Below are 22,786 nucleotides of genomic sequence, written 5' to 3' on the forward strand. Positions count from 1 at the left end.
CTCAGTATTAGCTTTTTCACAGTCCATGTTGTCTTCAGCATGTTCCCTTTTCCAAAAAAAGGGGAAAACCTGAAACTTGAAACTTAATTTCTAAGGGACGTTGTTAATTTTTGTAGAGTGAGTAATTCTTATTTGTGGATTGTGCATTGGGTTAGGTTTGCAGAAAAGCTTACTGCTTCATGCATGAGGAAGGGACAAGACCATAAAATGGATTTCAGAATTCCAGAGTGTATGGTTTAAATTTGTACTTTGGTGCTCCGCTTTTAGCGGCACAAGCTAAGGAACCAGTTATGGCACAGAATAATATCTCAGATGCTGGGAATATCTGACATCCAGCCACGAAGCTGGGGTGCATCCTGTGAGTCCTTCCCGTAATTTCACTGAAGACATATTGAGGTGAGGGGAAGTGAAACAAAAACACCCCAAAACTGTTGTGGTATATCTCACCTGTTCAGGTGAACAAATGTGTGGTAAAGTATTTGTGTTGGTGGCCATACAGTTGCAACAATAGTCATTGCAGAAGGCATCCTTTGGCTTGGTGAGCAGCCCCAGTTGCCCCGAGCACATCATCCAGCTCACCCACGACTGTGACTGTTTTGCTGTGAAATCTTAGGTTTGGTTGACTTGGATATAAGGAAGAAGTTTTTTAGGGCAAGGGTGGTGAGACACTGCAACAGTCACCCAGAGAAGCTGTGTACGCTCCATCCCTTGAAGTGTTCAAGGCCAGGTTGGATGAGGCTTTGAGCAACCTGGTCTAGTGAACGATGTTCCTGGCAGGACGGTTGGACTAGATGACCTGTTTACTATCTGAAACAAACAGTTACTGCAAAATGTATAATTATTTAGGATGAGTAAAATATTTATGACAAGAACAACAGCATTTTCATTATCTTTACTTCTTGTCTCCAGGGCTCTGCAGAATGGACATTTCGAGGCTTGTGAGGTGTCATGGAAAATAGAGGTCTTATCAATTTGGGTGGGAAGGAAAGACATTTATTTAATTGAAGTCATCAAAAACTGATGGCAGTAGAATATGGATTATATCATTAGAATTTTTCTTATGGTAGCCTTATTTTATACCTTTTGAAAGTTGATAGTACAAAGAAAAAATATTTCAGTAACTCAATATAGTTTCAGACCAGAGTGTATATTAGAATGGTTAAATGAAGATTGAGATTTTTAAGGGTAACATGAAATTTCATGACCTTATTCTCAATGTGTTAACAATCTATCAGTTCTGTGAATTTAATTTCTTCTTTGGATTTCTTATGCTTCATCTGATCTGGGACTGCCTACAAATTGTTTCATGCAACGGAAGGTGATAGTGAGGCAAAGGGACAAATCAGCCTTTTGCCATTCCTGGCTGTATAGGTAAAAGTCTGTGCTCAGAAGAGTTTATATTGTGAATCTTTTGGCGAGTGGGCTAACTAATCAGAGGTTATGCATGATACACTTTAAAATTTTTCTGGTAGGCTTTCCCCACCTGTTCAAATTTAGTAGAAACATGATCTGGTCCATGCAAAATTCTCCCATTAGACTGATGCAAAGGAAATGGTCCTGTACTTGCCGGAGCCTTTCAGGTCTGATGTGAGTTCTTCCCTAGTAATTTGGAGTTTCTCTCAACCTACAAGTATGTGTTTAATCAGCCTACTGGTTTGCCTTTTCAAAAAAATTTAATTTCTTAGTTTGCTTTCTTTTCATCCTCTCTCTGGAGAGAAGACTGTGGGTTTTGAATGGCCCTTGCTTCAAATCTTGTCACTCGCAGCTTATGTTTATCTTTTATTCCATTACCAGTGTTACCTGCTTTGAAAACTGAAAACAAAGGGGGCTTATTTACTTAGCATTCCTGTTTTAGCCTGCAGGATTTGTTCACTCTCCTATAAAAACGTTGGAGATTCCCTTTCCTTCCTTTTCCTTTTTGCCTGAAGTCTCAGAAAGCGTGAGGCTCTTCGTTTCTCAAGAAAGAGCGAAGTGCTGCAGGTTGCAATGCCCAGAGGCATATTCTCTTTAAAAATATTTTCAAACACTGCAATCATCTGCTTAACTGAAGAGAGCACTCCAATATTCTTTCCAAGAGTGTATATCTTAGATTGATTTGTACTCCTCAAAAGAGTTTTGTACATGGGTGGTATCTCAGATGGCTTTGTAGCTAATAGTTGGCATATGACAAGCAGTATATATTCTTAAATCAGTTGGATTTTCGCTTTATTGTAAAATATTGAACTACAGAAGTCTGCTCTTAAATACTACTTGTTATTTTGTGTTCTGATTTTTAATTCATTAGACAAGTGTGCTTGTATTTTTAGTGAATTTCTCAAATACAATTATTCATGTTGTGGTTTAGTAATTGCAGTAACTAATGCTTCCATAATTATAAGGCTTTTGTTTTGCTGGGAAATGCTTCCTATATCATCATCTTCTCTTTGTGTTAGAGCATGAAGTATAATAAAACTCTGAGGGTTAAATTTAGAACTGTGTTAACATGTTAATTTAATTTTTTGCTCAAAAATGTTTTTTTAAACTTATGACAGTTTAGTATGAATAAAAATAATTTTAAAAGAGTGTTTTTTCTTTTAGAAAAACCTACTTATTTATATGGTACGCTTTGAAGCTGCTGTAGACAGATAGAAAACATCTGGTGACACTTTCAGTGGTAGGTCAGTAGTTACAGATGGTCTGTTTTTTACAGCTGTCATCCAGCTTTGTATGTAGAATGACTACAGTGGAAAAATCTTTTGCTGAATGAATAAACAAAACAGCACAAGGAGGCCAGCAGGCATATATGTTTCTACAAGACGGGAAATTAAATAAGCTACGAAATTTTAAACCGAGACTAGTATTTAAAATGTTCATTATATTCTGGTTTCTGTTCCTTATCCTCTAGATCTTCCTATGTGACCACTGCAGGAAGTAGGTTATAAAACAGAAGTGATAAGCAAATAAATTGAAGACTAGCTTAGGATTGATCCTTTACATGAGTTTGGTGTGTTGGCTTAAGGAAAGGCAGGTGGCTATATAACTAGCTTTTAAGGTTATAAAATGCATGTTAGATTTGATGTAATGCTTGTGCAATCTCATAACAGAGCCACGTTCAATATTGAAGAATGTTGTATTTTGTAAGAATAATCAATGTTGGGAAATATGGTAGAAAATTTCTAAAATGGCAACATTCTTTCTGTGTGTTAAAGAGAAAAAACTCGGCTTCTGCATTCTTCATTGGTTTTTCTCCTATTCATGATGTGATGTTATATTCAGCTGGAGTCAGACATAGTGCAAACCAGCAGAAGAATCTTGAAGTTGAGGATAAAGAAAGAGAGGTGTGGAGGGAAAGTGAAGAGGAGAGGATGAGGCTGAACAAAGTGTTAAAAGCATGATGAAAATTGCACGTTAACTCAATTTTTAAATGAAAATAACACAAAGGAACTTTGTTAAAAGCCCAAATGCACGAGGCAGGGTAGTACTGGCAAAGATACCTATTTTAATGCAAATGTGCAGTTCTTGATATTCAAAATATTTTTTTATCATTTCACTTGGAGTGCATGGATCTTCATAATATGTTGATAAAATGTGCCTATGTTTTGGTTTTAGAAAAGCTTAGCCTCTAGAAAGAAACAAGCAGATTTCTAGGTTCAGTCACTTGTAGGGCCATTAAATGCTATCCACTGATGTTGAAAGCTGTTGGGCTGGAATAAAAAGGAACAGGGAGGTGGATTATTTGGCTCGCTTCAACGTGCACTGTGCTTGTAATACAGCGTCTGCTGAGTTTTGTTCTCAAAGTCTGTTGAGATTATTTAAAGGAGGATAAAAGTGGTGCTGTGATTATGATTTTCAGAGGATCTGTATGCTTAGCTTTACCCCATCCGCTTGCTCATGTGCATTTTATAATCTACCGCTTTGATTAGATTCTTGTTGAGGGAATTTTTGTTTCTCCCCATCCCCCCTTCCTGCTTCTCACTGGTTTGGCTTAAAATGCAGACTGCTTGTTGCAATACCCTTACGCCGTCTTGCCCAGCTACATGGTATCTGAAAAGTGCTTAGTTGTATTTGCTGCCAAAGAGCTTGCCTAGTCATGCATAAACCTGCTTTAAATGCCATTTTGTTGATATAGATGTTGCCGTTCCGTGTTGTCACCGTGGTGCGTTTCCTTGGGGCTATGCCTCTTTAATTGTTTCCTTTAACTTCCAAGTATCAAACTCTGGTTTACTTTATCATCGAAAGCTTAAAAGCTAAGAATGAGAAGAGTATTTTTCTTGATGGCTGCAAGCATTGGGATGCAGAAGTGTATGGCTTCACCGTTGCATTCCAGGTGGCCACACTTCTGTCAATTTACGGGAAGTATGTACCTGCACCCACCCAAGATACCTTCTTTAGGTGGCCGTGTGTTCAGCGAAAGGGGAAAAAGTATTTGAGAGCCAAAAGGCAGAAAATGGCAGCTGTCTTGGAGCACTTCTTACACTGGCTTGTTTGAGCTGTGCTGTTCGCTTGCAGTTTTGTCTTTTGTTTGAGTGAGCTTGTTGTGAAATGCCAGGTTACCTAATGTGATTTAAGAACTTTGTGTTTTTTCTTAATTAAGTTACATATAGATCATCTTTCTGGAAAGAGGTGGGGAAAAAAAAAATGTATTTTAAAGTTTAAGAAGCTTTTCCTTCTGTTCACAGGTAAAATTAAGTTTCTAAAAGACAGTAAGCGTTTCTGACCCGTGGCTGGCTTGAGAAGACCATCACCAAGCTGTGTGGAGACGTTCTTTGAGCTTCCACTCTTATGTCTCTAATGGACAAACACAAAGTGAAGCGGCAACGTCTGGATCGCATATTTGAAGGTTAGACATTTCAATTTCTAATGTTAACTGCGTCAATTAATTTCATGGATTACTGATGTTTCTGGAGACTGGAACTCTTCTCTTTTGGTCATTCAGTGCATTTTTAATTGGGTTGCAGTTCATGTTGGGATTGTTAACTGTGCACAAATGCTGGTTGTGGGTGAAAACATCTAAACAAATAAAAGCAACTAGTGTGTGAACTCTGTACTATTCTACAATTAAGTTTGCTTTCAACTTAGTGTTTTACAATATTCTACCCAAATGTTGTGACGGATTGCGGTTTTATATAAAATAACAATCACAAAACGATAAGATGACAACATAATGCTCTGCAGGGTCTTTCTGTATGGGCATGCTTCATAGAGATTGATTTCACGGCATGTTTCTGATCCTAGGAAGGAAAATAAAAAATGAAAATAAACCAAAAATCTCAGAAGCCCCTAAAACTTTAACGGGTATGAATAAAAATACCCTGAATTCTAGTGAAAGAAATGTAATCATTTGAGTCAATCATTTTACCTTAAGTCACAAAGGATGAAGTTGTATATTCCTTGTATTCTTTACTCATTTGGTTTTAGAGGTGGTGTGAATGCAGTTTGAGGGATAAGGTGTGCTATTTTTAACAATACCTAGCAATGATTTCGGCTAAACCATTTTTTTATATTAAAATATTAGCTCCTCCTTAAAAGGCAAGGGAATATTTAATTTGTTTACTAAGCCATTTTGATACAATAGGAGGAAGTGTACAGACTTCTGGGCACATGTTCTCTGCATCACCTCAAATACTGAAGCGGTGAACTGCAGTTGAAACATTTGCTCCTCCACACATTGGTCTTGAGACTTTTTTTTCTAGCAGCTGTGTTGGTGTAAGCAGTCCCTGGCAGCTGATTTCTGTCCTTGTTTTTTTCCCTTTCTTTGTGCCGATATGAGTGTAACTGTGTAATGAGCTAGATTATGATGATGACTCATACTAAAAATAAACTGTTGTTGATATATTTTCCTTTTAGGTAAATTCCTCAGCCCAGGTCGGTGTTCAGCTGACAAAGGAGTTGTATTGAAGGGGGCAGTTAGAAAGGATCAATGTAGGGTGCTGGTACCATTTACCCTGACGTAGCCAGAGAAAGAGACATTTCATTAAAGGGTGCAGTTTCACATTTGGTTTAGATGATTAACCTCCCTGTAGGTCTCCTCTAAAACTGGCCAAGCCCACCCCTGATTGCCAGGTCCAAACTTTTCTTGTGTCCCACCAGGCAGTTGGTTGAATCTGCTCACTGGAGACTAATCCCTGCTCAAAGAAATTGAGAACTGGCTGCTGAGGATGGCGAATTTGGGAGGGCTGCCCCTTTTTCTGGGCAGCATTGCAGTTGGATCAGCTGGAAACTACCTAGGGGTGTGCTGGTGCAGTGCATGGTCCTCTTCTCTCTCGTCTCTGTTCTGAGCTTCAGGGTTTTAGGTCGCTGGTCCTCATCCTAGAGTCTTTGTATGTGACCCCTCAATAAAAAATGCAGAATGTTAACTTGACAGAGTGCTCAATTGTTGTGGGTGGTGGTGGGTTGGTGTTGGTCTTCTGTTTTGTGTGGTGGTTTGTTTTTGTTTTGTTTTTTTTTTTTTGGGGGGGGCCTGTATTAGTGAACTGAATAATCGGTGAATTGTGAGGAGGATGGAGAAACCCATCCCTTTTGATGGCAGCTGGCAGATCTGCTCAACCCACTTAATGGAATTCCAGTCTCCTTTTCTTGATCAGTGGGACAACTTAAGAGGAAAATAGACTGTGATGTGGGAAGGAATGTTTTCAGGGACAGAGGTGACAGACCAGTAGCCACTGTGACTGTTTAAAATAGTGGCTTCCCCCAGGGTGCGTGTTCACATCTGGTGATGCTGTTTTAATCAGTGCCTTTTGTCTGGCTTGTTTCTCCCAGCCCTACACAATCCACTGCATCCTACTGGTAAAACCGGTGTGGCCATGCAGTGTAGGGAATTGATCCAGTTGAAAATGTGTGAAAAAAGTTGGGGTTTTCTAGCCACCTCTGCTTCCTAATCCCATTTACCGTGTGCTAGACAACTAGCCGTGTTGGGGAAATAGTGTGTGAAGACCAGGCAGAAGATGAACAAGAGGAGAGGGGGTGAAACAATGAATATGGAAAATGCTTGAAGTGTTATGCTTACAGGAATCCAATTTGGCTCTTTAAAATGCCTGAGCTATATTCTGCTCTTGAGTGTCTGTGTGTTCAAATTTCCAAATGCTCTTTGTAAACATGTTTCTGGCTGGTGTGTTTAAATCGCTATCCCTGCAACTGGGTGAAGTGGGATAAAAACTAGGGGGGGTTTCTCTACATAAGGTCCTGTTCAGGTTTAAAAATTAAATATGCAAAGTTGTTCACTGATGTGTGCCTTTATACCACAACCTAAATATTTTATATTAGAAATATGCATAACGTTTTACAAAGCTTGGGAATTTAATGAGCTGTATAGCTATTAAAGGTGGTTTATCTTGTCTGTCAGCTTTTTTGTTCATCAGTTGGTGTACAGCTTTCTTCTCTTGACCTTTTCCCTCAGAACAGAATTATTTTTAAGATGCATTTTCTTTTTATTGCAAGTTCCACTTAAAAATAGGCCACACTGATTTACTAAGCACTACTATTACTAAGTCTATATATTTTCATAGACTGTTTAACATAAAAACTTGTGATGGGCAGACTTTAATACACTATTATATCTATAAAGAGATGCCAGTGTCGTTCTGGTGGTGACATACAGCATTTCATTACTGTTCATATCCCTGCTTGAGGAGGGGCTGATAATGAGTTGAAATTCAGTTTCTGGAAAATGAGTGGTATGGGCCTGATTCTCAAAATGAAATGCTCACGTTGGGAGCATGCGCAGGGTTGCACACAGCTTTTTTCTGTGGAGTTAATGGATTGCCACAAATGTTCTTGTAAGTTAGATAACTGTGCATGCAAAATGTTATTTGAGTTGAACTGCTTTCCTGTGGCCTTAGGTAATTTGCACACTTGCTTATAGTAACTAATCATGCAAATTAAGCAACAAATTGAACAGGCATCACTGGATTTACTATTACCTTGTGAGTTAATGACAGTGGTAGTAGTACTACTAAATTTCAGTTGATACTCAATGCAGAAAAAAAACCCTGATTCCATTACTTTGGAAGCAATTAGTCCTCTCTTAATGTAGCTGAATAAGTAATTTTGTCTCTGAGGTACCTATGATTCCCTTCAGTGACTTCTTAAATATGAAATTGTGTATTTGCTTTTAGTCCTGAAGCTGTTTGCAGTTATATTTTCTTGCACATTTCAGTGGTCTGCCATGTTCTTATGTGCATCTTCTCAAAGGGGTGGTATAAAATGTGCTTTGTCATCCCAGTTTATATTGCTCTATAAACTAGGGTTTACTTAGATGGTGGAAATTGAAGACTGTCCCTTGAAAAAACCATGTATTACATTCTGGTTTCTAACCTCCACCAGTAGCTGTGAATTATATTTAGGCATAAAGACATGATTCTAAGCACTCTGAGATGCTAATATTAAGCTCACATCACAATTTATAAAATAACATTTAGGATTCTTCCCTTGAAGATAAATAGTATCAAGACATGTGAAAGATTAATTAGTTACTGGTTATATTGTTCTTTGTCCCCCTCTCCGGTGATGCTGGTGATTGGAAAGCTTAATTATAGTAGTATACATTTGGCAGAACAGTTGGAAGTGTCACAGTGCAAAAAATAAAATGTGTTCATTTTGTGGGTAATTTGAAAAATTCTAAATGTTTTTGGCATTTTGAAAAGTTGTTATCTCTAATTAAGGTATTATTGTACTTTATATTGTAACAAAACCGTAAACAATGCTGTGTATTTGCTTATATTCTAGAAATCTTTAATTAAATGTGTGTGTTTTACTGACCATTGCTTGGAAGTTACCTTGGAGTTGTCTGACCGCTGTCAAATTTGCTGGGAGCTAATGAAGTGTGGAGGCAACAGAAGGTGGCTGCAGCGCAAAGAAAGTTCTACATCGTCTGAATTGTCTGTGAACGGGCTTGAGGAACACAGTGCATTTTCTCTAAATGCATTACATTGTATAATATATAGTGCTCGGTCGGCCACTGCTTTCGGTGGGTTTCCAAGCTTTAGGAAACTGTTTAAAGGGGAGAGCTTAGGGACATCAGTAGAACTGGGAGGATGACATGGGTGTCTCCTCTTTCATTGCTTCTTGCTTGTTTACACAGGTATTAGGGATTAAACAGCTACAGCACTGGTAAAGTAACTGCAAAACAGAGAGTGACTTTTCCAGTTGGATTGCTTGAAACCAGAAGTTTCTTTCCAGAGCACTTCATATGCGATATTTATAGCAAAGACTGTAGTGTATGCAAGTACAAGTCTGTGAAGACCCTATATGCCCCCAGACAGATGTTTTATGTTTTTCTACTTCTGGTTTTGAGGAAGAAGAACACAGCTTTGCACACCTCAGGACTTCTTGACATTCATTACAAATCTTCTTCCTTTTTTGTGCAACACTGGTGTACATACCTGTGTATAAAGACTCCTTTTTAAGAGGGCGCAGAAGAAAATTTGAAATGTATTTTAGCTATTTTTAACAGTGCTGCTTTATTACTTAAAAAAAGAGGATGAGTTGGTTGGGATCATATATTGGAAAAGAAAGTGCCTATTAATGGGATGAGTTTCTGAGGTTTCAGATAAAATCTCTCATCTTTTGCTCTTCTGAAGGGCAGCCTTTCTTTGGGAAGGTCTGGTTACTGGCAAGTAACCAAGTGCTATGCTCTTTGAAGGACAGTAAAAGTGTACTCTAAAGGAATAGTTTCTTTTCAAGGATGTAGTCTAGGCTTTCTTTCTGCATAAGAAGACATCTGTGTTTTTAAAGCTTCTCTTTTCTGCTTGTGGTGCTATATAGCATGAGATTTAATAAGGCGAATCTTCAATTCCTAGTTGATGTGATATATTGGTTGCAGGAGGAGTGCAGAGAAATAAGGAGGTATGAATTGAATTCAGTTTTCTTCTTTACAAATTTATAAAAAAATCTTGAAGTACAGAGTCACTTAGTTTAAAAAAAAAAGCGCATTAACTTTCCTCATTTCTTGTGCATATAATAGCTTGGCTTCTTAACAAGTGGAAAGTACCAGATTGACAAATACCAAGTGTTATTTCATGACCACTGATGGAGCCTATCTGGCTTGTGTAAACTGTGATTTGACCCATTGCAGTTGTGAAATTAGGCAGTTAAGACAAGCTTTCTGCATATTAATGAGGGAGATGGCCTACTTCGGCAGCGCTTGGGTTTTCCCTGAATTTAAAAAAGGATTTTTACTAAAGTTGGTACATACTGTGTAAGGTGATCTGTAACTAAAAGGAAGGAGGAATAACTGTTTTGAGGCAGTGAGTACACTTAGCTCTTTCTTATGTAAGTGGGAATTGCAGATGTCAAGTTCTTTGGAAAATGAGCTATCAGTTTTCTTAACTGACATTCAAATTTGAAGATGTTCGTAGCTGTCTCGCTGCAGATATCAAAGAAAGGAAATAATAAAATGTGCAGAGAATTGGAAATCACGTAGTACTTCATAGGGTTTTCTTTATGCATACTGGTCTTAGTCCTAGGCATACTAAATATGCCGAGCGTTTTTTTAAAAGAGATTAATGGGCTGCCTAGTTGCTTGGTGTCTTTTTGACAGACTTTAGAAGAAGGCTTATGGAAGGATTAGGGCAGCAGAGGGAGCTAACTCCTAATATTTTATCATTTGTTGTTTCCTAAGTGAAAGTTGCTCCTTGATAAAGTACCAATTAACCTTCACAGAAATGTGATTTTCTAACCTTAAGTGCCTTTAGCAAATAAATAAGGATTTTGAACTGAAGAAAATTCCTTTTCTCCCTAGCAATCCAGTACAAATTAAATGAGGAATCAGGTGGTAAAAGCTACCAAAATCTTTCTGCAGGAACAGCCATCAAACCTTTCAACTGTAACAAATGAAAGTGTTTAAGCAGACAGAGTTTTCTATGAATAACCCAAGCAGAAAATTCTATGAATAACCCAAGTTACTTTGATACAGGTGTCTTAAAATAAAAATGCATACATTCTTGTGTTGCATACAAGGGTGTTTTAACAATTCAACACTATTTTTCTGTGTTTTGCCTGTAAGAACTTTGAAAATATTTTTATGAGCTTGAAATATAGAGAATTAGGTAAAATATTTGATCTGTTTTATATAAGATTTGTCTTCAAAGAACAGGGAGGCTATTCCAAGGATAAGATAAGTGGACCTTTAAATAATGAAATGAAACTGATGCTACCATGAATCATCACACAAGATCATTTGCCTCTTATCGCACGTTAAGGAGAGTTATCTGTATATTTGGGGTATGTTTACCCTAATGCAAAAACGTCCTTTACCTCATTACAATTATAGTTAAAATGCTTGTGAGCACGGGCTTATGTTTGGTTTCAGGTTTATCCTTAATATTCAGTATTTATGGCACAAGGTGGCTTTGGCTTTCTTTTAGTTTGGTGCAGTAACCTGCTTTTGTAATTTGAATCTTCATTATGTGCTACCTAAACAGCTTTTGAATTTGCATGCACTTAAGCTACTATAATGTTACAGAGGTATTACTAGTAACAATGTGAGCTGTATGAAAAGAAAATTAGCTTAAAAGCCCATTTTGCCCTAAATGATGCTGAACAGTAGCTGCTAATGAAAAGCATTATTTTAACAAGAAAACTGGGAGTGGGGGAAAGCCTACAGAAAAAAGAATCTCAATGACATTTTAAAATTTTGCTGAAACATTCAGGTCACTGATTTAAGTTATGAATGTTTTAAAGAAAAGCTGTGCTTTTGATGTGTCCAGCCTTAAACATTTTATAGTTACATTTTCAGTAGTATATTGAAATAAAATACACTGCTTGCTTGTGACAGCAGCTACGTTCAGCTCTATAGCCAGAGCACTAAATCTTACTGCTATAATAAAGTCAAAATAGTTTTATTTCATGTTAGTGTCAAAGACAGTGTTAAATACAGTAAACAATATAGGTTGACACTGGGTTTACAGGGTTGTAATCATTGTACTTTTAATATCATATACGTTTGAATCAGAAGCCAATATTTAACCACACCTAATCATCTAATTCCTGAGTAATTTTCAGGTAATTTTAAAAACTTTCCAGACTAGATATTTAGCTTTTAAAAACTGCAGATGAGTGCTTTAGAAGTCTAAGTACTTGCTGGTAATATATACTTATTTCTGCCTGGGGTCAGGGAAGATGCTCTGCAAGCCCTAGATTTATACATGGCTTTGCACTCTGCTCTGGAAAACTGAACTGTACAAAAATTAAGTGTCTAGGTAAACATACTGAAAAATTTAAATAGTCATCTAATTAAAGCAGACGTGTTTAGCTTTCATAGAGGCAGTTCCCATCCTTAGGGGGAAGTGCAGTCTGAGATGCAAAAAAGGATTTTATTTCGTTTCCTCCCTTAGTGCAGTCAGGATGGGAGTGTGATTATACAAGTGGAAACAAGAAAATAAAAGTGGAGACAGTCTTCTAGTGCTGAAGGCATCTGCTGTTCCGTCCTTCTTCCATGAGGTCAGTGCTGAACTTGAAAGGTGCCTCTCCTTTCACAAGATGAATTGCATGGAGGCTTTGCCAGGGGAAGAATATCTTGCAGAGATCTCTCTCCTCCTTAGAAAAGTCATTGTGATCTGATGGACAGTTCATCTGGAGTTGAGAAACCTATGTTTTATCTTTTAGCTCTTCTGAAGTCACATAGCAAGTTAGAAAACTGAAGTTGCCTGGTGACTCTGTGCCTTTTCTTTTTCTTTGACAGAAAACAGTCAGTGGAGACACTCAAAGGTACTGTGATATAAGTAACAGCAGCCTGTTGTAATAGTTGAGGAATCCCTTTAAAAAAAGGAGGCTTTGCTAACTGAAAGTACCTGGTGTTGCAGCAGGTGAAAGTGCGCCCATCGGTACCGCTGTAGACCCAGAACTCCGCAGTGGTTTGTGACCCTGCTCAGGTGCTTCAGTGAGAGGGTTCCTCCTTTCCTGTGAGAACTGCATTTAAATTGCTTGTGACTTTGGGTACATGTGGGTTGCTGTTGGGTTTTGTTTTGTTCTTTTTTGGTTAAGCCAGAAATTAGCTGTTCAGTACTACTCATGTTTCCCTTTTCCTGATGCTCATTTTTCAAAGCAGCATGCTATGCAGTGAATTTTCAAACCTCTCATTCTGCCAATTAAATGGAGACACACCAAAAAAAACCCAATAAAAATTACAGGCAATGGCAGTAGGACAGCAGAAGATGAAGAGGAAAGACTCTGTTCTTTTGATCCTACCTGTATTTTTCAGAACTTTTCCTCGTGTGCTAGATGATGACACTCAAATACAAACAGGCTATGACTCCTGTTAATAGGTAATTAAGAATAATAAGTGTTAATTAAATACATGATAAATGTATCTTTTTCTTAAGGGGTGTACATTTGAAGAAATAGCTTTATTAAATGCTAATAAAACTTTTTCCCAGGGAATTTTATCACTATTTCTTGTTCCTTGCTGTTCCTTTCTTCCTTGAAGATTGCATCAGTCATACCCATGTGGTTTTTTTTCTGGGTATCAAATACCACTTAGGCAGGTGTTACTTAGTTTCCACAACATCTGCCAGTCATTTTTTGTTGTCTAACCTGCAGATGGTCATGTTTGCCTGTTTGTGTAGTGCTCCACAAACTCCCATGCTTGTTCCCAGAGTGCTGCTCTGCGCTCGCACGCAGGCACCGTCAATTTATCAAACTCAAATAATTTAGTAACAGTTACTTCTTGCAATAAACAAAAGCAGCTGCACTCTAGCTATCCTTATCTGCATGAATGCATAGATTGTAAAGGGCTTTTCTGACAGACAAGACAAAAGTTTAGAATTTCAAACTGGAATTTAGGGCATGGAAGTCAGAGGGACTAGACACTGATGTTTAGAAACAATATAATAATGCAGAGAATGAATTAGTTACCATAGTAACTGCTTTGTTTTAATAATTTGGTGGGGCAATGAATAGAAGGAGCTCAGAAATAAGTAGTAGGAATCTTAATTACATGTTGTGGAACGTGAGTGGCTTTGTTCATTAATATTGAAATTAATTTGATTTTATAGCAGATTGAAGAACGAGTGTATAAGTTGTACTTTGGAAGGGCAATAAGAATGATTTACAGGGCTTTTTTTCAGTCTTATTTTCTTATTTTTTTTCCCCTGGGGAAAATGTGATCACATTTTACATTTGATTATGGCAACACAGATTATCGATTTCTTAACAATGAAACATACTCAACATGTTGCATTGTAAGCGTGACTTCAATCTACGTGCTGTGATTTGTTGCCTGGCAGTTGTTGGCAGCCTAGCAACATGCTTCAGTCCAGATATGCAAAAGGATATAGACACCCAAAGTTAGGAGTTACAGGGAAGGTAGATATCTTAGTACTTCAAAGCCTGTCTAAAATCATCAGCACTTTGAAGTCCCTTTGTACTTGATGGATGAAATTTAAATTCCCTCTGCACTTGAAGATCACCTTCATTTTCTCTCCTCTTGCAGGCTTGAGCAGTTTGGTGTTAATTTTGTGCTTAAGACAAGGCAGGATCCTCAAACAGAATTAGCTCTTTCGGAGGCAGGTGCACACATCAGCTGGACCCTGTTTTGCAGAAAGATAGTGAGTATGATGGTGCTTTTTTCATGAATTTCATGAGTGTCGCCTCCTGTCCCAGCATCTCTCATACAAGGCAACAGTTGGCTGGGTCCGAGGTGCCTGTGTGCTGGTGAGTCAGTATGTGTCTGGGGACTGGCTGGTGTCACAGAAGGGATTACTGCTCATCTCCTACCGCAGCCTTTCCCAAAGCGGGGCCTCTAATTTGAGTCTGTCTTCTAATCTGGGTGCCTTTTTTTTTTCCCTCTAATAAAGCTTTCAGGAACTTAATTCTCCTTGAGACTACTGGTGGCTTTTGATTGAAATTGGCTAGTGAGTTAAGGATTTAATTAAGGACGGCCCAGCAGGTCCTTTGAAAAATCATCCTAAAAGGTGCTCAGATATTACATACAGAAACAATAAATACCACCTGGTCATTGCTTGGCCAAAGGAAGCACCTTCCATCACCGGACTCAAAGCATGTCCCGTCCCTAGGCTAGGGAGCCTTCAAGTTGTTTCCGTGAAGCTGCATTTAACAGTGGCTCCTCAGTAGGTAAGAGTGCCTGCCCAGGAACGGAGAAACTTTGGGTTCTAGATCATCCTCAATCCAAAGATGATTAGCTGTTGCGAAGGGAGGTTCATTACCCTTTCTGTGTGGTTTGCTGCTGTGTTCCAGGTAATGCAAGATCAATTCGTTGTGCCAGAAAAAAAAGGTAGAACTGAGCTCAGTAATGAGGGCTCTAATTCAGGAAGGGAAATTCAAGCTTCTCTTCCCTGTTTCTAGTATGTTTGTGTACATTATTTTGTGGACAGACTTAAAACTGCGGACTGTTTATTTTCTCCAAGGTGAGGCCCCCATCACTGAGCTATTCTTGTCCCTGTCTCCTCCCCTCTGGTCTCATAAGAAACTTGCCCTGCTAAAGTATTTCTCAAACGAGCCTATCATACCTCCAGACCCACGTTTTCTTCATTCTTCCCTTATCTCTTAGTTGTATCTTAATAAAATTAAATAGGGATGGTTTTAAAATACTCGCTTGTTTTGAACTTTCCTTTGGTCCTAATCCTTAACTGGAATTCTGAAATGCTTGCTAATATAATCTTAAAGTTTACAAAGTCCTTTCCTGTTTAGTTTTCAAGTGTCAGTCTGTGAAACTTCCCAAAATGTCAGAAGATTAGATGAGTTTTGCCCCTTGTCCAAGATGTTGATGCGTGAATGTAAAAGGGAGTTCATTCCAGAGCTGAAAACATCCAGTGAAGAATTTTAGTCAGTTACTTCCTTTTATCTGTGTTAACCATAAATCAGTGGTTATTTTATAGGTTCCTTTTGATTACAGTAATCAACAAATGCATGGTTGCATCCTGGAACAGCTGGTGAAAGAAACTTTAGAGCTCTCCTTAAAGGCCTCAGTATACCAAGGTAACAGCATTAGTGCATCTGGTGATAAAGGAGAGACTGTGGTCTTGCAGTCAAATGTGGTCTTTAGCTGGCTTTTTTTCCCTGCAGTTCTGAGTCTCATTTTCCTTCTTTTTCTGGTTCTCTTTTATAATGAGGAAATAAAGTAATTTCTATTTTATTCCTTGTTTTCTAATGTTTCTTAATATATTTTTTGTGATATATTAATTTTGTTTGGTGACATGCAAGTGGATTTCCACTGGAAGTCAATTAGCATTAAATGTTAATATTTTAATTTAATGTTCAACTTGATTTCATTTGCTCTGATTTTTATTGCATTAGTCCTTTATGAATGGAAGCACCTGCAAATATGTTCCTAAAAGCATAGTTTTCCGCATAGTTGAAAAATAGTTAAATGCTTACTGAATGGTAATTTAAAGTCCTTTTAGATGAAGAAGACTTGAAGCTTTTTGCAGTCAGCTGGGAAAAGGTTTAGCAGCATTCTGAAACAACCATCTCTGCTGACATTGGCTTATGTCTTCAAAAGCTAGCAAGTCTGGAGACATGTATGTCAAATAGGATAGATTATTCCATGTCTTGTTCTGTCTGTGCATGATTACCTGCAGGAAACCCATGCTGCAGCATGCATTTCATCTCCACTGCTGAGCTCCGCGTGGAGAGCACTCCTGCCCCGAAGCTGTGGATTCCTCTCTTACAAGAGAAATACCGATGGGGTTTCCATGTCAGCTGCACCAGTTCTGCCAAAGGCTTGTCAGATACAAGCTTTGGTCTTCCTCGAGTCATGAAGTGCCCCAGAAGCGTGATTGACTTGCACCTCCTCGATGTGATGTAATCTAAGTGGAAAACGTATTTGCTAAACAAACCTTATGTGGTATGCAGTTTATAAAAGCTCTCTTTTGAGTGATGTGTGGGCAAGTTTATCCTTTTGTGACAAAAGGTTTTCAGGTAGGAGGATGGAGTTCAAAGAAAAAAAGTACCTCCTTTAGCCTCATTCTCTACAAGTCGCTTATGAATGTTTGATGTAACAGAAAAAGATCGTATTAATAATTGTGATAGCTGACCCCGGTTAGCACAGGCAAGAGAACACTATGACATTTTGGAGTATGTATTTTAAATAACTTTTTACTCCCTCTTTTAAAGTATATGTGAGTATACCTACACAATATAGATCACTTGAAAATGTAATTAAACGTTTTGTATCAAAAAATGAGATATTTTATTTGAAAAGCTTGATTAAACATGTAGTATTGGCATTGCTGCCACCTGCCTCCTTAGACTTGGAGTTACTCTGACCTGTGATTTGCTCCGAGTTTGTTTTTACTCAGTATTTTTGTCCCTTTGCTTGTGTAGTTTTCTTGTCTGAATGCAGTTTGTACCTGTTCCCCTTTCTGTTTTTGCTTCATGCCTGAGTACTGCAGAGCTGCTTGTTTTATCAAAGCTGGCGCTCTGGTTCCTGGAATTCATCTCCTGTTTACAACACTTGTATAGGTCAGAACTGCCATGGAGTACAGAAATTAAAAGTTTTGCAGTGTTTCTTTATAGAAGTGTAGAGATATATTTTCTGTTGAAAATGTTATTTGATTTAATTTGGTGTTATTATTGAACTACATTTACATCCCATGTAATAGGAGGTTGATTTATTAGTAGCAGTTAATTTAAAAGGCTGCTGGATACTTCCCCTTTCCTTCTGCAGTGTGAGCAGGCTTTTTTGTGTCTTTTCAGAACTTCTCAAATGTAGTTGAACTGTGGGACATATCCTGTCTTAGGTTGCCAGGTCTACAGATGCCACCACTTCTATAAACCTTAAATTGTCTTTAAAGTAAACACTTTATAAAACAGAAGAAGCAGAGTTTTCATGATTTGTAGGACGTCTATAAATTCATTTTTAGTTTAGCTGGGCTACTTTATTACATGAAAAGTTAAATTATCTAAAACAATTTAGCTTGAAAAAACTGCTGAACAGTCAGATTTTAACTAAATGTATTGAAAACTGGAAAATTCTCTAGAAGTAATTCCAAGCAGACGTTCCTTAACTGCGAAGGGCAGAGCAGGGGGAGAGAACAAAAGTTAAATTATAAATAAAAGCAAGTTCAACCTATCATTGTATCCTTGACACTAGTAGTGTAATCTGTGTTGTAGATTGGCAGTAGCGCCTGGCTATTTTGCCTAACCATCCAAAACCAGATGACATTATGCACATGTCAATAGGGAGAACAATGATTTCCGTGTTTCCTGTTAATGGCACGTTTCCCTTTTTATCAGTTACATTTTAATTACATTAGGTCCTTCTAGTGGTATTGAAGGTTTATACAGGAAAACATCAGAAACTTTATTGGTATGAAAGTTTGTAGAGGGAATTCATTTCCCAAAAAAAGCAATATCCATCTGCTAATGACCATTCAAGAAACGAGAAATGCTGACTCTATTGTCAATATTTTGTCTGTTGTGACACCTAAGACAAGGACTTTGCACCAGGTACTTTTGAGCGTAGGGTTAGTGTTCAGCTGCACCTGCTCCATCATCAGTCGTGAACTGTGATGCTAGTCTTGTTTTTAAATATGTTGCCTGCAAATAGTAAGCAGTAACAAAGGTTTGTGGTTTTTTTTTTTTAAATATTTAGCTTAAATCAGAGACAGTGATTCAGTTTTATTTTACTTGCTGAAAGTTTTTTGTTTGGTCTCTCCAGAAAGTGTCGGTAAGCTAGAGCTTTCTTATTCCAGGTTTATTTAAGAATCATATTGATCATATGATGTTATCAGCAAGTAGAGAATCAGAATAGCTGCTACTAAGACAAAAAGATATCCAGACTTGAGGTAGTTAGTAAGAGTTAGTAAGGTTATTTTAAGATAAAATCACCATTTGAAGATGTTCCATTAATGCTTAAGATTAGCGTATTTTTTTTAAATGGCAGAAAACGATAGACACATTCAGTGTATGCTGGATGGGATGTCTTCAGAACTCAGTTTCTGTGAAGCTGAGCTATAATCCTCTGTTGTTTGTGTGGTTATTTTTTTGTAATGACATGATTAAATGACATAAAGCATTTAACTGTTTGAAAATAAAGTGTAAGAAAAATTCAGGACTGCGTGATAAACTAGTGCCATTTGCTGAACTCGGCATTAGTCCACTCAGAAGTGACAGTGGAAAATGCATCTATTTGAGTTACAGAATTTTTAGTAAGATACCTGTACCTACACCGTGGTATCTGTAAAATACCATAAATGTTTGGTGTAGCAATTGAGCATAAGCATGGCTAGCTGCCAGCTAAATCAGGTAATTAAAAAATACTTAATCTCCTTTCAGTTATTTTCTCTTGCCGTTTTATTTTCTTCTAGTTCTTATTTTCATACGATTTTTTTCTTGTATTTCAAAATAAGGAAAAAACATACTAACCTCGATTCGGGGACACAGCAATGTCCATGATATTTTAATTAAATTACAAATTGCTGACAGTATATTGATAATTGATCTTGTAGCTGCAGCCTACATTGAGACTGTTGGCCTGTCTGTATTCTGACCTCTTCAGAGTTTGCCCTCAGCCAAATGAGGGAAACAAGCATGAAAAAATCTACCATGGTTTGAAGACGAGACCTCAGAATTAATTTACGCGCTCAGGATTTTTTAGGTTTGCTGTTTTGATTTGAAGATTGCCTACTTCAGGTATCCAGGCTATGTGTGGCATCTTGTAAAGACCAGAGAGGTTGATGAGGGCAGTTGCAGTTGAAAGTAGGTGCCTTTAGGGAGCATTTCAGGACTTGCATGGAGTTTCTGCAGTTCTCCATGGACTACGTATGGATCCAGCTGGCAAGCGGGCTAGGGAGCAGTAGGGTTTCTCATTGGGAAAGTCTTGATGAGCTAGGCTTTAGAAAGTACCTGACTCAGCATTGTGCTCTATGCTATTGATAGTCAGAAAACCAAGTCCCTTTCTGGGAATAAGCAAGAAGATTTTGACCTACTTTCATTGAAGTGTAGCAGTTAAAATATTCTCCTCAGTCGTAGGTTAGAAAGTAGCTCTCCTACTTCCCGCAAATGTGTCCGAAACCCCTCGCCTGTTATCTTTCCAAATCAGTTTCTGTTCTCAATGCGATACCAGCGGGCTTCAAGTGAAACTGCTGCTGTAGGTGTAGAAAGCGGTTCTTCACAAATCAGGTGAGTTGTGAAACTCCTTACTGCAGGATATCATAGGTTACTAAAGTTTCATGAAGGTTGAAAAAATGAGCAGTTATGTTTGTGGAAGAAAAATCCACTGGGTTTGCTGAAACACTTCTGATTCATACACCTCTTGAATTGCAGATTGAGAGGTTTTGGAGGTGAATTACTGGTCTTGCCCTTTTCTCATATTCTTTTCTCACTGTTCTTTTCCTGAATCTAGCAGCAGGGAAAAAAAACACTATTGAGAAAAATAGAGCTTTGGTCTGAACCCATTACAAGCTTTTCTTGCCCCCTTGGTTGTGGAAGGCTTCTCTTTTCCTCTGCCAAACTTAGTAGGACTTTGGACGGTCCTTCTACCATTGTTTGAGGCTTCCAGCCTCATTAGACTCATTATTGGGGTCAAAAATTAAAGTAACACTGCTGGCTTGCAGTGCATCAGTATGCCAGCCCAGCATAAAAATGTCTAGCACCTCAGGTACATGCTGCTGTGCCTTTCTAATACTTTTGCATTAGGCTTGTCAGTGCAATAAATAATACTGCTTTTCACGACTTCATATATATATATATGTATATATATAAAAAAATATAAGTGTTGGAAGAAATATAACTTTAGAGGCCACTTCTGAGTTAGGAAAAAAAAAAGGCAAACGTAGAACTACTGGAATGGTTAAAGGAGGGAGGCATGACACCTAAAAAATGAATAATAAAAAAAAAAGGTCTTCTGTATCAGCTACCTATGGTAATGAACAACACATGGAAGACGTTTGTAACAAATCTATGATCAGATCTCTAGAAGTGGTATGGCATGTGATTAAAGATACAGGACATGAGATCAAGGCTTAACCAGCTGTGCTTAGAGTCCTTGTGGAAGCAATTTCCCCACTGTAGTTGTTTCCTTAGCTGTGAAATAGTGATAACGCTTTTACTGTCTGAGGCTTTACAGCCAGGTGAAAAGTCTATAGTTAAAAAAAAAACCAACAACAAAACAACCCAACAAACTTCTATAGGATAATGCTACTTAGTATTTAATAATTCGTCTATCCAAATAACTGCCTCTATTAAGGAATACTTGACACATTGACAGTGAAAATTTGAAAGAAAATATTAGCATTATCAAGCAAAAAACAGCTATAACACATAATTATTATATACTTACTTCATGATTCAGCAGTTGAGCTGTTTTTGTGCATGTAAATGATTTTTACTTAATGGATTATTGCAGCACTTCTGAGCGAGCAGCACAGGACTCTCCGAAGGGCATACCTTGAGGACACTGCAGCAGCAATATTTTGCTGTGTCACTAGATTTTATCATGCGTAAAGGACAGATTCTTTTATACTCAGCAGTCTTCAAATGGAAACCGTTGTTACATTTGTGACTGATTTCATATACGCTAGCAGTGTACAGTAATTTTAAAAGTTCTAAAAAACAAATTGGTTCTATTAATAAAGGTTTTTTTTGTCCTTTTATTTAAATATTACCTCATCAAGTGTCTAACTATAAGAGCAGTTATATAAACTACATCAAGAAGATGAGGAAACTTATGACTACTTCTAACAAGAATTCTACGAGTGATATCATTTTATTTCTTTTTTGAAGCAGGAGTAATAAAAATGTAAGTGGATTTTAGTTTACTGTTACAGTGCTCTATGGCTGTCAAGTGCTATTACTAAACAAATAGTAAAAATACTCTGTTGATTTTATTGCTTTAATAATACAGTTACAAGATGCACTTTACTAGAGTTCTCTGAGATTTTTAATGTGTTTGAGAGGTAGTGCATAGAAGTAATTTCTTAGGTTCGGACTGCATCCAGTACTTCTTGAAAGTGATCTTTCTAAACAGCCAGAGATTCAGATACTAGATAAGGGAGGTCTGGTTTTGTTAGGATGAGATTTGTCTCTGGAAAAAAATTAAAAATGTAATTACCAGTAAATTGCATTGAACTGAGGATCATACCCTAAAAGAAGGACTGTGATGCAAATACTAACTAATAGGCATCGACAAAAAGCGGGGGTGATGCGCCATCTCTGGAACAGTTTATCAGTCTCAGAGATGGTCTCAGTTACAACTCTGTGTCTCTGCCAATCATTCTTTGTATTCCTAAATACATAAAATCTGCATGACAGGCCTATAGGCTGCACAATACAGTATTGTGTTAACTTCGGGCTTTTTTTAAAGAAAAACTTTTCTCCTGCACTGATAAAGTCGAGGGAAGAATGGGGAAATATCCGGCAAACTTGTGGCATTTCTGATTGAGCCTTTAATGTCAGTCCAAGAAGTAATAGAGCTGCAGGCAGATGTGAGGATGCATTGAATGAAGCTGGTATAACTGTTTGCTTTGGCCTTCCCCCAAACATCTATGTGATAAAAGGAAACTTTTTGTTGAACTTGAGTCAAAGAAACCCAAACATGCTTACGTAAACGAACCTGATCCCAGGTAAAAGGGTAACTTTCTGGTTTATTGAAATGTAATCTCTCATGTTGCTGAAATATAATTACTGCTAATACAATACTCTGGGTTTTGACAAGATGCTGTTTAATGTCTGTATTAACAAAACTGCATTGCCATTTTCACAACCGTTGGTAGCTGGTGGCGGTTTCAGCGAGGAGACACTAGTTCAGCAACCACGGGGGTGGAAGTACCTTTTGACTCTGATCCACAGAAGAAGGTTTGATAAATTCTGCAGAGATTTGCAGTATGAACTTTTTATTTTTGGTTTGAAT

The 22,786-nt window shown here is 37.8% G+C and overlaps 1 protein-coding gene across 9 annotated transcripts in view; it reads left to right on the forward strand.

The window, feature by feature from the left end:
• The window catches only part of CTBP1 (C-terminal binding protein 1), a 248,851-nt gene that overhangs the window by 51,023 nt on the left and 175,042 nt on the right, over positions 1-22,786 (forward strand). For 8 of the 9 annotated variants that reach the window (XM_075092089.1, XM_075092091.1, XM_075092097.1 and 5 more), the window contains exon 2: positions 4,659-4,819. In XM_075092089.1, the coding sequence (XP_074948190.1) occupies positions 4,762-4,819 (58 nt within the window). In that variant the 5' untranslated portion in view covers positions 4,659-4,761. Of the gene's footprint in view, positions 1-4,658; positions 4,820-22,786 lie in introns of those variants that run through there. The other variant, XM_075092095.1, reaches the window with a different exon arrangement.

The sequence above is a fragment of the Phalacrocorax aristotelis genome, chromosome 4 (assembly GCF_949628215.1).
Source record: "Phalacrocorax aristotelis chromosome 4, bGulAri2.1, whole genome shotgun sequence".
Lineage (NCBI taxonomy): Eukaryota > Metazoa > Chordata > Aves > Suliformes > Phalacrocoracidae > Phalacrocorax > Phalacrocorax aristotelis.